The 14,993-nt window shown below is 37.8% G+C and overlaps 1 protein-coding gene across 1 annotated transcript; it reads right to left on the reverse strand.

Annotated features, from left to right (window-relative positions):
* Positions 1-419: 419 nt before the first annotated feature.
* On the reverse strand, positions 420-13,400 carry LOC139711125 (sodium/bile acid cotransporter 5-like). The gene is made up of 4 exons (XM_071623041.1): positions 13,235-13,400; positions 2,842-4,297; positions 1,474-1,734; positions 420-628 (listed from the first exon to the last, which is right to left on the reverse strand). The coding sequence occupies exons 2-4, from the start codon at positions 4,239-4,241 to the stop codon at positions 463-465; spliced, it is 1,827 nt and encodes a 608-aa protein (XP_071479142.1). The 5' UTR covers positions 4,242-4,297; positions 13,235-13,400; the 3' UTR covers positions 420-462.
* Between the last annotated feature and the right edge of the window lie 1,593 nt (positions 13,401-14,993).

The following is a 14,993-nucleotide window of genomic DNA, read 5'->3' on the forward strand; positions in this document are numbered from 1 at the left end:
TTAGGGTCTGCACTATTGTTTTTGTTTGATATTTTTAAGTAGGCCCTACACTGTCTTGTCTAGAATGTGTATCACACAATTCAAGCGCATTGCGGGTGATATGAACAGAATGACGTATTATAGATGGGCGAATTTCCAGGGCAAATACAGACAACCTCGTGTAATGTCCTGAACCCTTGGTAACGGGGCGGTGTCCTTACATTACGACTTGCAATGCCACATCCAGGGTAAAACATGAAGCTGGCAAATATGAGAGAACTGTATCATCCTCACGTCATGTCAAATTCACCACAAAATCCAGCCAAGCTTGTTGGTGACTTATAAGCCTGTGCGATCTTGATGCACTGGAAAACCGTCTCACGAGTCTACATCAACCGAAGACTCGTCGTCGTACGGGACACGCTTGTCATGTTCGAAACGACAAAGGGAAAATATACGATCGTCCTGTGACGTCAGATGTGGCTAGACGATGGTTTCCTTGCCAACCTTTTGCGTGGTGATGAAGGGTTCAGCCTCCTCGTACGAGGGTGGTATCTCAGACAAAGGATCGGACGCGGGGAAGTGACCGTTGGTCTTGGCCTTGGCACTACCGTTCCTCACAGAAGGCTCAAACTCGTAGCGGTCGTACCTGCGAGGGGAAGATCGTAATACAGACGTGACAATAAGATTGTAGATTAAGTCGCTGCTGTAATGAACCAGGGTTCTGAGAGGGAGACTATCTAGTCTCCTCCACCTCCCTGTGTAAACATCACATCACTGCACATCATCACAACATTTTTGTCCGATCTCAAAGCAATAATGGCTCTTTTCGTCGAAGGGCATTAAAAAAGATTCAAAATGTGCCCAAGGAACGAAGTAACTGTCTCTCAACAACTTTCTTTGAGTCTTAACTGTGCTTGCCCTCTAGTGCTGTCCACACACACATACATTCTCATCTTTTATTTCTCTCTATATCTCTATATTTCTTTTTCTCTCTTAAAAAGCCTCGCGTAGTCTCGTGTTCTTACTGCTTCCTTGATGACTGAAATATGAAATAATGATGTACGGTGGAAAGAAAATGCGTCTGTCGAAGTCGTTTTCGACTCTTGCTATGTGTGTATAGGGTCTACTGTGCAGCTTATGTAATCACCATTACAAGCAATAAAGTAAGTCTGACTCGGTAGTTCCAACGATTGATTATCAGTTCAAATATTGGTGCAATACTGTAAAATTATGGTTATGATTGTCGCTATCGTCACAGCGCTTAATATATAGCAAGCTTTGGATCTGCGACGCTAATGTCAAATGTTCACGACGCTCCTCCTCTCGGCTTGGACAATGGAAACAGCTGTCTCGAGCATGTACAGAACACCGACTTTGGCCTAATTGGCGTCGCCTTAGCGTTCGCGTTGCCTATCTAAAAGTCGCTATAAATATTGTCTCAGTGCGACACTGAACCATGTGCTAATACAGGAATATGTAATCCACTCTCACCTGTCGTCCAGTTCCCTAATCTCTTCCGCCTTCTTCTTCCTCTCAGCCCGCCTCCGCCTGTTGGTGGGCACGGCGGCGCAGATCATGATGAGGCCGATGGTGATGGAGGAGATTGCCACGAAGATGGGCATGCGAGCCATCAGGTCGGCCTCGGGCTGCGGGTACGAGAGCTTGATCATGGAGACGGCGATCAGGTTGTTCTGTACCCCAGTCTCCACCATGATGGTGAGGGCGGACTCCATGGGGAACCGAGCTATGAACCTGTCGTTTGGAGGAGGTATACGGGGCGGGAAGAAATAACATGAGATGACTCCGTGTCTTTTGTACATATGCATTAGCTCTCAGTGTCTACACAACTGTTTTATTGTTTAACGTTCTAATTCTGTCTTTAATTTCAATTGCTGGTGATATCCTGTTTTTCAAAATCGAGAAGATAAAAATTAAGGCCTAATCTATATCACAAAGCCGCGACTTGTGAGGAACGTATAAGTCATTGCTTTTGGCGTTAATGCACAGACAGGATATACGAAATTATATTTTTACAACAAATGAATTTGATACGTCCAGATGGAAGAAAGAAGATGGGCATTCAATTATAAATATCATGAATATTCTCTCCGTTGGATTGTCTAACCAAATGCATTTACTTAGAGGAGGAATTGTTCGATAAAATGATGTTGTTCGGTAGTTTTGTAACTTCGGGCAGTAAACAAAGTTGCATGTCGTTCATAGAAACAGAAACATGGATAGCACATCAAAATATGTACATAGAGATTCTTGGCATGATTGTGTTTTCCGAAATGAATGGATGAAAAATCTCATGATGTGCATCATTTCATTGCTAAGATAACTTTTACATAATGATTCTATCATCACTAAATGAAATCGAAAAATGAAATAAACTTTGAATTGAATTGAATTGAAAATGTATGTTTATACATCGACCATTGATTGTTTTCCTGACCGGTGTCAGATGATTACAAAAATATGGGGAATGTTACCGGTATATCGAAGGTCTGTTAAAATGAGCTAAGGTTTGTTATTCAGAAGGTTAAATATTTCGAAACACGTAAATTCCGTATACCTAGATTATCGTTAATCCGAAAATGAAAAATGGTTCGTTAGTCCGAAAGTCCAAACAGTTGTGGCGTTATTCCAAAGGTTTGTTGTTCTGAAGGTTCGTAATTCCGAAAATGAAATAATATTCATTATTTTTTTTTAAAGTTCCATATTCCGACTGTTCGTTGATACTCCAATGAAAAGAAAGTGAATACTAATGACCCTTCGGAATTAAGAATCTCACTTCATTTTCGGATTAACGAATCTTCGGAATAACGAACTGTACCCGAAAATATATTGCTCACGTACTTGGACACCATGAAACCAGTGATAAATCCACACGAGGGGAGAAGGAATGCTCCCAGCAGCACGTTCCATTCTGACTTGAAGATGTACAAGTTGGAATAGATTCCAATGATTAGCGTGGCTGACACCATGGAGAGGGAGAGAACGTTGAGGGATTTGATGGCAATGTTCGCCACTTTAGGTAGTTTGTAGTGCACGAGCATACCTAGTAAGACTGGAACAGTCAACATCATAATCTGAATCATGATGTTAGCGAAAGGAATGTTCACGCCCCCACCACCGCTACCGGAGAGGAAGTGGCGAGCGTATATGAGCATGTTGATGGGTAACATAGCAACGGCCAGGCAAGTGGATGTGAACGTCATGGTTACGCTGAGAATGAGATCGGCGTCGAGGAGGAGCGTGATCATGTTGCTCACGCCGCCACCCGGGCAGGAACCGACGGTGACGAGACCGACGGCGGTGATGCCGCCCAGCTTGAGGATCTTGGAGATGCAGAAGGCGTAGAACGGCTGGCAGATGAACTGGCACACGGGACCAACGAGAATCTGCAGCGGCTTCTTGAGCTTGTCCCTGATCACGATGAAGTCCATCTTGCATCCCATACCGGCGGTGGTGATGAGAATAAGTGGGAGCAGAATGTAATCGAATATGGCGTCGATGACGCGAGGAACTCGCCTCGTCTTGATGACGTACCTCGTTGGTTCCTCAAAGACCTCGTTGCCTTTCAGGTCCGTGACGCGAACGATCATTCCGCTAACACCAAGCTGAACACCTTTGAGTGTGACGACAAGCGTGCCATTATGGGTAGGGTCATTAGGGTCGAAGATGACGGTGTGGTTACTGTGAATTTTGAAAACCTTTTCGCTCTCGCTCTCGAATTTCATAATGACCGGTGCCAATAGATTAGTAAAATTGAAATGAACTTCGTCGGTGTGTCCCTCAAAGAGTATGGTGACCTCGTCAAAGGCGTTCATCGTAATATTTTCACCCAGGGGTTGATTCATGATGTCAAACGCACCTACGTCGGGTTGGAATACGTTTGTGACATTGGTCGACATCGTTGGTGTTGTCGACAACTTTTTCTTGTTCTTTTTGCCCTTTTTGTTCTTCTTGTCCTTATTCTTGTTTTTGTTCTTCTTTTTCGGCTTCTTAGTCGTGGTCGTCTGCTCGGGGTTAACGGGCATGACGGCGGTTGTCGTCGTCGACACACCGGCCTCACCCTCGGCCTGTCGCTTAACCATTGCTCGAATGTCCATGAGCCAAGATGGACTCTCGGGCTGCGACAGCGATTGCTCGTTGATTTTTGACCACGCCCCATGCGAGTATGCCGATGACACCATGACTGCGAGGCAGAACATGCCGAGAAGCAGTGGTAAGGTTGACGTGCGTATCCGAGTCATCTTTACGGTGTGGTGATGGTTTACGCAGGCAGAGGTTCAGTGGAGCTCCTACACACCTGCAGAAGTAATAATATGTGGAAATGAAAGGTACTGGATAAACTTCAGTATACAACATGATGTAAATCATACTGCTTTCTCACAGTATGAGCTAAAAAAAGACCCACAAACGAGACATGCTCTTGTGGAACCCAAGTCCAGAACACACTTAACTGGCAGGAGTTTTGTACACACTGCAGTCAGAGTCTGGAACAGCTTACCAGAAGACATTGTAGGCATGATTAGTGACAGAGGGTCTCAGTCATTCAAGAGTCGCGTCCACAACCACCTTCTGCAGATTGTATAGTATATTACTTATTAGGCCCTACTTTTTCTTTTTGTCATTATTCTTCTCTTAAGCTGCTGTGAACCCTTGATTAGGCCATGAGGTTGTCATGTATAGTGCACAGCATTGTATGCATGATCTTGATACTAGTAGTGTCACGCCTAATGGACTATTGTTCACAATAGCATGTTATATTAAAAAAACCCGAAAAAGTAACTGAAACTGTCCTTTTCCTAGATGTTAAGACTTAGATTTATATTTTATCCTTTCTCCTGAGAGATCTCTTTATTTGTGCCTCCGTGATCGTATCATTGCAGATTACTTTCTTAAATATGATTCATTAGATCCACAGCTTCATGTAAATTGGATCAGTAATTAAGTTTTCAACATTTTGCCGTGGGATACGCCGGGTCTCACCTCCAACACGTTTTAATAGGTGTGCAATGGGAACGTACACAGGGTGCAATTTTTAAGTTGATCATCCAGCCTTTAAACCACAAATTACATGATATCTTTGTCATTTTCATTCTTTTTTCGACATTATTACGTCAACGTTCTGTAATACATTCATGGCATTCGTCATGTCGTGAGAATAGTGACTCAAGATATCATCGAACAGCAATTACACATAAACGGAAAATTAATGCAGGTTCAGTCTTGTTAAGATCAAATTCAACATGCAACAGTATCAGGATTACTTTGATGACGCATTTCTACATATAATGTAGAAATAGAGCTACGTGTGTTGCTGATTTGGTTAAGCAAGAATCGAAAATTTACAACATCACCTAGCCGATGTATTACTCTTCCTTCTCAGCGAAATTTAATAGCGTTTTATGAGACAACAATCCTGTGTTAAAAACAATCATTTCTGTTATATCGCCAAGCAGAGTATTTTCTATTCACACACCTATAAGCATATACTCAATGTACAACACAAATATCGATCTTACAAGCTCTGCTCGCAATTTATGAGGCTCCTAGGAAATGCCGAATGGAATTCCTTTTAAGATTAATTGGGAAAGCGAAGCACCATACACAAATGATAAGTGTTAAGAAGATACATTTTCGGAGTACCTTGAAGCACGTATCCTGCTAGAATTCAAACTCAACTGTATTTGCAACAAAATATTTTTGGTTTGTACAAGACAAGTTTCCTTTATTAACTGAACAGCACTGTTTACTTTAGGAAAGAAGAAAAAAAAAAGAAGAAACCCCCGACGACAAAAACTAAGGGTTAGTTGGTCACAGTGGGACTTCCAATCTCAGCCGAAATATGCACCTATCAACCGCTTCTAAAAATACCCCGGAACCAGAAGGGCAAAGTGGAATAGGTGTCATAATCTCGACTTTAAATAATTGATTAATGATTATCGCATGCTCCATTGGCTGTCAAAATTTACTCTGCAAGTTATGATAAGATTAGAGGACGAGAGAGAAAAAAAAAATCCAACACACAGTTTCTCATTATTCCTCATTCATCAAAGGGCAAATTATGGATAAAGCCATCCTTATCATTATACAACACAAAATGAAAATGCTGTTATTTGGGTTTAATTACATTTCACATAAGTATTGTTAGCTTGACATGTTTCCTGAAGATCTGTATCAACTAAGTTTGAATGAAAACATGTGCAATGTCGGTCATTGCCGATGCGCGATGCTACAGGCATAAATATGCTGTTCAGTTAAAACACTATACAGACTTTAAACAAATGGATTTTAAATTTGGATTTATATGAAACGTCGTCCAGTAACGTATGATATCGATGACATATTATCTTCATATCTTGATATGTTGATGACATCTTTGCGTCGAGGGCAGATGATTCTATTGAACTTTTTGTAGAGCTTTATCAAGGACGCAAACGCATTAATGCAATCCCTTATTTCTTTATCGTTTTGATTAGTCATCCAAGAAAGATGATATACTTGTCATTTTTTTTCGTGACATAATAATACCAAGAACTTTGTGTTCTACACCTACTGGACTCCTCTATAATACATTGATGTCGTCTTGATATTACTGAGTAAGACCACACATCGTGTATCGTTTCTACTTTGTACATTAATCATTGATTTCATGAATTTTATGCTGTTTGATCTTTCATACGGAAATTTGGAACAATACCATTACCATGCCATACTGTGCACTACAAGGGGCAAGTTTACTAATGCCTATATTAGGATATAAGATCAGCATACCAGGCTGAACCCGTGTGTAGGAATAGCAGTATTTTGCATTATTTACGTTCAACAAATCACATAATTTTGGTATAATCCTTTATTTGCACTTGACCTGACACAATTTCATGCAAACAATATGGTGGATATTAACAAGAAATGAAAAGAAGTTGTTTTAAAAAAAATTATTGTGACCAAGCCCTCTTCGAGCTAGAAATCCTAACTATACTATATTCACAGCAACAGCTATAACGAAATGGCGTTTATGTATTACGTAACGATTTGATAATAACCGTTTAGACACTAATGCAAACTACGTAGGTGGTGTTGGGATTATAGTCTTAAACTTTTAAAACAATGGCTCGTTAGGAGTAGTTTTTAGTAGTAAATACAACAAAAATACGTCCCGTCATATCATGCTCTATTCAAAGGGGTAACAAGTGGATCGGCATTGTACGTAATTTCTACCGAATTGAAAAGTCGAAAAAGTAACAATTACCCTCAAATGAGGAGACAAAAAGCAAAACATCTACGACTACTGAAGTATTTCATGCGAGTACGCCAGTAAAAGTTTGATAGATCATGAATGGTAGACACCCGGCTGGAGTTTGTCACACCCACTAGATACAGCTTTTCAAATCATTCTCTGAACTCTTCGGCAACGGATGTTGTCAAACTTTGTCTTAGTATTGTGCTCCATCAGTTTTTGAAATTTCAAACTTGTTCTCTCCCCCACGTACATAAGTTATCATTCTAAACTTTTCATCATTATGCTGAGACAAAGTCATGATGTTTAGATTCATATCACGCCCTTGTTGTCTCTTGCATTTCTTGGAACTCTCCGCTTCTTGAAGTTTGAATTACACTAAATGTTATCAAATTAAACCTTCGGTTCCGATATCATGTTTATTCATGTATCTTGAGAAGTCACATAACTGAATTGTATAATGTTGTAGAATTACAGACATGAGCAGTATAAGAAGAAGTTGTCATTAAAATAAGAATTGAATATTTTCCTAGTTATCCACTTCAAGTTCTGCTGTGTAGATTTAAGAATACCAAGAACAACATACTTCTTTGAATTCAGAGAAAGATATCTAACTGTTCTATATAGTAAATATACGCCTGACTCGTTTCGTCCAACACAAACAAGTTTAAGTATAAAGACAACCAGAAGATAATGCGATAAGAGTTTTAAATCCCGTCTAATTCACGACACCCTGCATATTTGCTTCAACGTGAGCTGGTTGCTAAACTCTGCGTAATAAATATACATTGTATATAGTTCTGACATTTTGCCATTTGCCGATTTATATATTTTAAGTTCGTTCCAATGCTTACTTGACTTTTGCAATGTACTATAGAAATGAAAAGTGAATGAAATATAATGCAATAATGAGTGAAACTGGAGATTTACATGAATTGCTTTATTTTGTGATGCCATTAATCTGCATATTCTTTTGAAGACGTTATTGTCGAGTCTAATTAATATTAAACTGCTTAGTATACTGTTGATTTATTGTTCAACAATAAACAAAACTATGCTGTAGAATTTATTATGATACAAACTGAATTCAAAATTCGTCATAACTATTTAGCATTTTTCAATTGACGTCATATAACAGTTTTCCCCCTGACGGGGTTTACTACGTTCTTCGAGGTACATTTTAATTTATAAGAAGTCTTTGCTACATTGATTTGGGGGTTTCCGTCATTAAGAGCTCCTGAATGCTCTTGATCGAACAAGCCGTTTTCAGTCAGTGTATGATTCAAGTTCGCGCACCCTCCTTGCTACGATAATATTTTACCATCAACTATTTGGTAATCATTTAATCCTGAGTCGAGAAGACATGTTAGTGTAAACCAACATCACCAAGTTCTGCTTGGTGTACCAGCTGAAAATACAAATACAGAAACAAAAAGAGAAAATAAAGAACAGAAAAGAGAAGATGCACAAGAAAGGCGAGAGAGAGAGAGAGAGAGAGAGAGAGAGAGAGATAATTTGATACAAGAGATTTAATTGAATGGCTGCGGCTCATAATCAAAGAGCCAAATCGCCAAAAAGAATCATTAAGACTATTTGAGGTAGGCGCTTTAATGCTCAGTAAAGAACATAAAGTTGATAATGCGTCCAGACATGACTGTTACAGCTTTAAACCTCTTTTATCGTTGCTTTTTGGTTAATTTGACGTTGTATTGCTGAATGTGTGCTGTCCAGGTTTGATCCTAACATTCAACCTTGTCTTCCAGTTCCACGTTGAGTGTTTCCTGAACGCTATAGAAGAATGATTTTTTTCCCCTTTTGTGTGTGTGTACAAGCGCAATTGTGATAAGAAATAAGCTTACAATAAATTGATATTACTTGATACTTGTTACAGATAAGTGAAAATGCAGCTTTTGAAGACAATACTAACTTATCACTAGGATGAATATCATCGACCTCTCCATCAATAAAAGAAGAAAAACAACAAAGAAAATAATGACATCTATGCTATCATGGCAGTAATGTACAAACACGATGTAATCTGTTCGTTTTTTGTTTTTACTTTTGTTGTTCATGATATAAAAAATCGTGAGAATCCTGTTGTATAACTTTATGCTTTGTGATGTATACCCATTATTATGTCCATAATTTTAACTGTATTGTCATTAGGCTTTATTTTGAACCCTTTGAGGTTGCGGATTTGTAATCCCAGTCACTCAGATTTGTATATGATTATGCAAACTGCAAAGACCACAATATCATATTTTCTGCAACTTTTGGGAGAGGACTATTGCACTAACTTCTGTAACATTGAGAGGCATTTAAACATATTAGGCAGTAATATCTCAGCTGGAACTATTGCACTCATTACGTGAAAGACATGAAAAATAACGAACTTATCGGTTTCTTTCACTAATTGGTCTATGTGATGTTTACTTTTTTTCCTGATATTGGCAAGCATGTGAAGCCTGTAGTGCGGTAAACCCTTAAATAATTGAAAGAGAAAAAGATATGAACATGGAAAATTACTTTTCTAGGATAAGTACAACGGTTTTTGTCCTTTTATATTCCACCTTGTGTTGTCCTTTTTGGTCAAATGATATTTAGAATACTTAAAAGATTTACGTTATTTGTTCTATGTTTGTGTGTGTTCTGTTCCTTCAGTTAAAAAATACAAAATTGTTACAAGGCGTAATGTTTAGAGGCCGTTGTCCAAGTCAAGCAATTTGCTTATTGATAACGGTCTCCCCCACCTGTATATTTAAAGAGTCGTCATAGAATATATGTATTACATAATCAATGTTTCACATGATTATATATTTGTAATGTGAACTATTGTTTATATTTTCATGACTTGTGAATAATATGTTTGATATTGTCATATTATTTTTCTTTTATATACAAGTGGAGAAATAAAACTTACTGAAACTGAAATGATTAAAAGTCTACAGTGACATATGTTGTGGTGACGATTACGATTACGTTTGTGATGACGAAGGCGCTGGCGACCGGAGCGATGGCAAGTGAGATTTTTTTTTTCGATGAACTTGGGGCTGCGGTATACGAAGAAGCCATGTCATAGAGTTGTCAGAAATGCAATAAACCAGCGCCGGGAAAATACATACAATGATGGTCAAGACCAGTCAAATAAAAAGGCCAGCTTCCACGACCGCAGGTTCGTGTTTAGGGTTTCCTTTAGCCTGTTATGATAACACTCAAACTTGGAAAAAAGTGCAACTTGTCATTGTTCAAGCATGACATTTTGTCAACACAATAGGTATCAATGGAAAGAAGAATAGTCTCCTTTCCTCACAATCAACATTTGCGCTCTCCATATAGCTGACAGTTGTGAAATAGTGGCCCTCTAACGTTGGATTATACCCTTCTTTGTATAGTATACGCACTGTTGTCTTGCATTCCATCGCTTAAACGATGCAATAAGACTTTAGCACTCAGTAGTGACCTCAGTGGAATGTACATATTAAAAATTAGAGAAATCATGGGAAGAGAGAGAGTTATAGAGAGAGGATGCTTGAAAAGCAATCGTTAACTCTCTTAATACTAACATCTGAAAATGTATACACAACCCAATTACCGATGGCAATGTCAGAGTTAAGACTGGTACTCGTCGAGAGTGTGCAAAGAGTAAAGTCCCAACCTATGTAAAGTGCAAGTGCGGAGTACAATAATTCTTACTTCAGATTGCTGTATTTTTTCACGAATTGCTATATATTTGGATGACATCTTCAAGCCTCGTGTTCTCAGTAGGGTTACATTAGCGTGGCTGTTTCTTCTGTGATGCTGATGAAACACTTAATCCTCGATGCGATGGAAACATATTTTTTTACAACATTCGAGAAATTGTGAAAGTGTTTTCGCTTTATAGATCCCTCGGGTATGCTTGTCTACATTAAGTTTTATTCAAACTAGAGCTGTATGTATGGTCCGATCACCGTACATCATCTATCTGTCTATCGTCCTATTATATTGCCCTTACAACGAATGAAATTTCCTAAGAACTAATGGATCAAAATAACAACCAAAGGCAAATTTGCTTTGAATAGGCCGTATAACACGCGGATTCCATGAATGCAGGAGACATTCACATGAATTTGAGGAAAATATGTGTGTGTGTGTGTGTGTGTGTGTGTGTGTGTGTGTGTGTGCGTCATGTTACCATCGATAAAATGACAAGTGTATTTTTGCACTGCTTAATTTGTTCGTAATTGTAGTTTTGTAAGTTTTGTATTGTAGTAATGTAACGTAAGTAAGCGAGGGGACTGTATTATACATACAAGTTCCCTTTAGCCCCTCAATTTTCCATTTCCATCACGGTCCTTAATGAAACAAGATGTATTCACACTGCTGATCATGTGATACTGTGTTACAAGAACTTACATTTTGACGTTTGTGTTATCCATGTATATCGTTCGGAAATTGAAAAATACAAAAGGATTGAATTGAATTGAAATAAAAAAAAATCCACAGTCTCTTCAAAAGTTGTGTGATTTTTTATTATTTTTATTTTTTAATTATCTTTTTTTTTTTGAGGGGGGGTTAAGTTTGGTTAAATCCATGTGCCATCACCTCTGAATTATAGAAGGCTTAAAGGACAAGTCCACCTTCATACATAAGGATTGAGAGAATGCAGCAATATTAGTGGAACACATCAGTGAAAGTTTGAGGGAAAATTGGACAATCCGTTCAAAAGTTACGAATATCTTAAGTATCTGCGCAGTCACTGCTGGAAGAGAAGACTACTACAGTGTATGATGTCACATGCGTACAACTATATAAGGAAAATAAAAAGAGAATTTCACAAAACTTTACTTTTTGAATAAAGTGCACATTTCTTCGACTTGCTACGTATGTTAAGGGTAATATTACTCCCCCTGCCTTCTGAAAGAGAGAAGTCGAGTGTTCTTTTGTTATGCGAGAAAAATGGAAATGTGTTGAATTTTCTTTACTCTTTTTTTTATATCGTTGTACTCATGTGACATCATAAGCTATAGTAGTCTTTTTATCCAGCCGTGACTGAGCAGAAACTTCAAAAATTCATAACTTTTTAACGGATTGTCCGATTTCCCCCAAACTTTCACTGATGTGTTCTAATAATATTGCTCCATTCACTCAACCCACATGTCTATGAATTAAATAATTTCTGATGTCTCCCTCTGATGAGGTAGTACAAGCACAGACTTTTGAGTGGGTTAACTCCATTTTTTTCACAGAATGTATATATAGATAAGACTGTATTATGTTTGTATGTATAAATCATGCCTCATCTTGTAACGACTATACAGACATGAACATGTTATTCTTTGCTACCTGTGTATCATTCCATAAAACGTATGTCAAATTTAATTATTTTTGTACATCCTGATCAAAAAAGGTGAAAATAAAATTTGAATTGAATTGAATAGAAATGGAACGGTGGCATAGAAATATGCACAATATTCCACATAATTTCAGTTTTCCAGCATAATGACAGAAAACTGGACTTTTTTGCTCCTTCAGGGCAGGGGAAAATTATGTCAGATCATACCCTAAACGCACTATATAGAATAAGAAGTCTAGACAATAATATGAACATTTCATTGAAAATGAATTTTGCGGATTCTTTTTGTATTTTCTTTATAACATGCTATCTTAATGTTTAACCTTCCGATACAGCAAAAACGGGGCATAAATTTAACTCAAATATGATTAACTTTTAAACGGACTGTCCATAGATTCCATGAAAATTGATCGATGTATGTGTTTAACGAATTTTCTTGCAATCTAATCTGGGCAAACTTTCCTCTAAGTTCAATGTGAGCGCATGTTTTTGAAATCTTGAGAAGTAGCGGGTAGAAATATAAGGGAAAGCATCGAATAAAAGCTTTAGTTATACATTTCTTTTGTTGTATCGCCTTGAAGCACGACGGAAACAATAACATTAGAAACAAATTTGTATCGCTGTTTTTCGAACACATTACTTCGATTTTGTCGTGTATAACTCACCTGCAGAAACACTGCTGAATGCCCCAGCAATCTTGGTTCGGGGGAAGTCGGGTGACTCTTCGGGTGTAAAAGGGTGATGTCGAACCTAGGAAAGGAAAGGAGGCAGCCAGGAACCGGAATCCGTCGACTCTCCTCGCAACCACCTGTTAAACCTGGTGTGATTCGGGACGCTGCGTACGCTCCGAATGATCAAACCTCTCCGCGGAGAGACTATAACGCGCTGTTTGTGTCCAAGTCAGTCGGACTTTGCAGTAAGTAACAACCCAAAGTTTAAAACGTTGCATCTAATCTTTTCCCTCTGATATTAGATAATGATAGGATTAGCTCTCATACAAGGTATCAAGGCCTGCGAACTGTTGAACAGTGCCGAAGGTCTTACAGGTTTTTAGTCGTGATTGGTGGATGGGTGTTTCGTTATCTCGATAAGACATGACGCGAACACACATTACAAACGTAAATATTTTATTTTCATGGGCTTGAGTTCTCGGCTTACGTGGAATCTTCCATACAAAATAAGAAAAAAGAGGAAGAACAGTGATGCGTCACAATTACGCTTATTCTTCAGTCCAAGCTATGATAAAGGTCTAGATACTGTGAATGTAAACACTTCCAAGAGCTAGTTCAGAATGGAATCTTTTAAGACCATGATCATTTCATTTCGATGTTGTATTTGACTACTGTTGTTTTTCTTTAATGATTAAAAAAAAACTAAATACCGTTGATTCTTTCGCAGTGAGTATTGCGTAATACCGTATATACAAATCAAATTTGGAAGCAATCAATTAAATGAAGGTCCTATTCACTTTCACACGATCTTAGATCAACTATAGATTTTATCCATTATCTAACTAGGACAAATCAGTTGTTTATGAAATAATGATTTTGACTGGTATGATTTCCCGATCAAGAACTGACAAAGGTAATTGAAAGATAAGTAAAATTTATTCGAGCAAAAGTGATTGGTGAAAATGATCTTCACTTGGCCCTGATGTGCTCCCCCCCCCTTCCACAGAAGTAAAGCTGATACTTGATTTAATCCTTAGAAAACAAATACCGAAAATGTATTTGTTAACATCATACAAGCTTTGCTTTTTAGTGCACGGGTTCCTCATATTACACGTCAATTATAAATGTCCGTATACATTTGTGCATTATTGGTTCAAACTGACCATTGTGTGAAAAACATTTCTACTTCAAATCAAATGGAATATAAAACTTGTATGAAATGTGGAATATGGAACATGAATTAAAAAAAATAGTAGGCCTATGCTCTAGAGGTAATATGATGTCGTAATATCATGTCCAAGTCAAAAAGAGGAAAGAAGTAGAAAAAGAGGAAAGAAAATAATTTCATTTAGTTTTGTATTAATTCTCTGTATGGCATTGCTTTGTATACAATTCCAACAATTTCAGATATACATATAAATGGCACTATACAGCATGGTTATTTCAACAATTTTCATGACACATATATACATCTGTATAACATACATACGTTTTAAATTTGCAAACAGAAGAGTGCCAACAAGATTAAGCAAAAAACTTGAATCTTTGATAATCGACGAACTTAATCTTGTCTGTCCTATATGCAGAAATTGAAATGAAATGTAAACAAATAATTGGCATTTTGAAGAAGAAAAATTACGGGTAAATATATAATACTAATCAAATAGAGTAAGTAGTGTTTCTTCTTTCGTTGTGTGACATTTAGTTTTCAATTTTTCATTTTTTAAATTCAATTCATTTCACAAAACACTCA

This window comes from Diadema antillarum, unplaced genomic scaffold (genome assembly GCF_040938485.1).
Source record: "Diadema antillarum isolate AM-2024a unplaced genomic scaffold, OU_Dant_1.0 seq00001612_RagTag, whole genome shotgun sequence".
NCBI classification, from domain to species: domain Eukaryota; kingdom Metazoa; phylum Echinodermata; class Echinoidea; order Diadematoida; family Diadematidae; genus Diadema; species Diadema antillarum.

What these genes read in the sequence shown, in the direction of transcription:
- LOC139711125 (XM_071623041.1), bottom strand. Translation starts at nt 4,241, where the DNA reads ATGACTCGGATACGCACGTCAACCTTACCACTGCTTCTCGGCATGTTC. An exon ending in ACTGGTTTCATGGTGTCCAA is followed by an intron (nt 1,735 to 2,841) that starts GTACGTGAGCAA and finishes TCCAAACGACAG; the next exon opens with GTTCATAGCTCGGTTCCCCA. An exon ending in ATTAGGGAACTGGACGACAG is followed by an intron (nt 629 to 1,473) that starts GTGAGAGTGGAT and finishes TTCCCCTCGCAG; the next exon opens with GTACGACCGCTACGAGTTTG.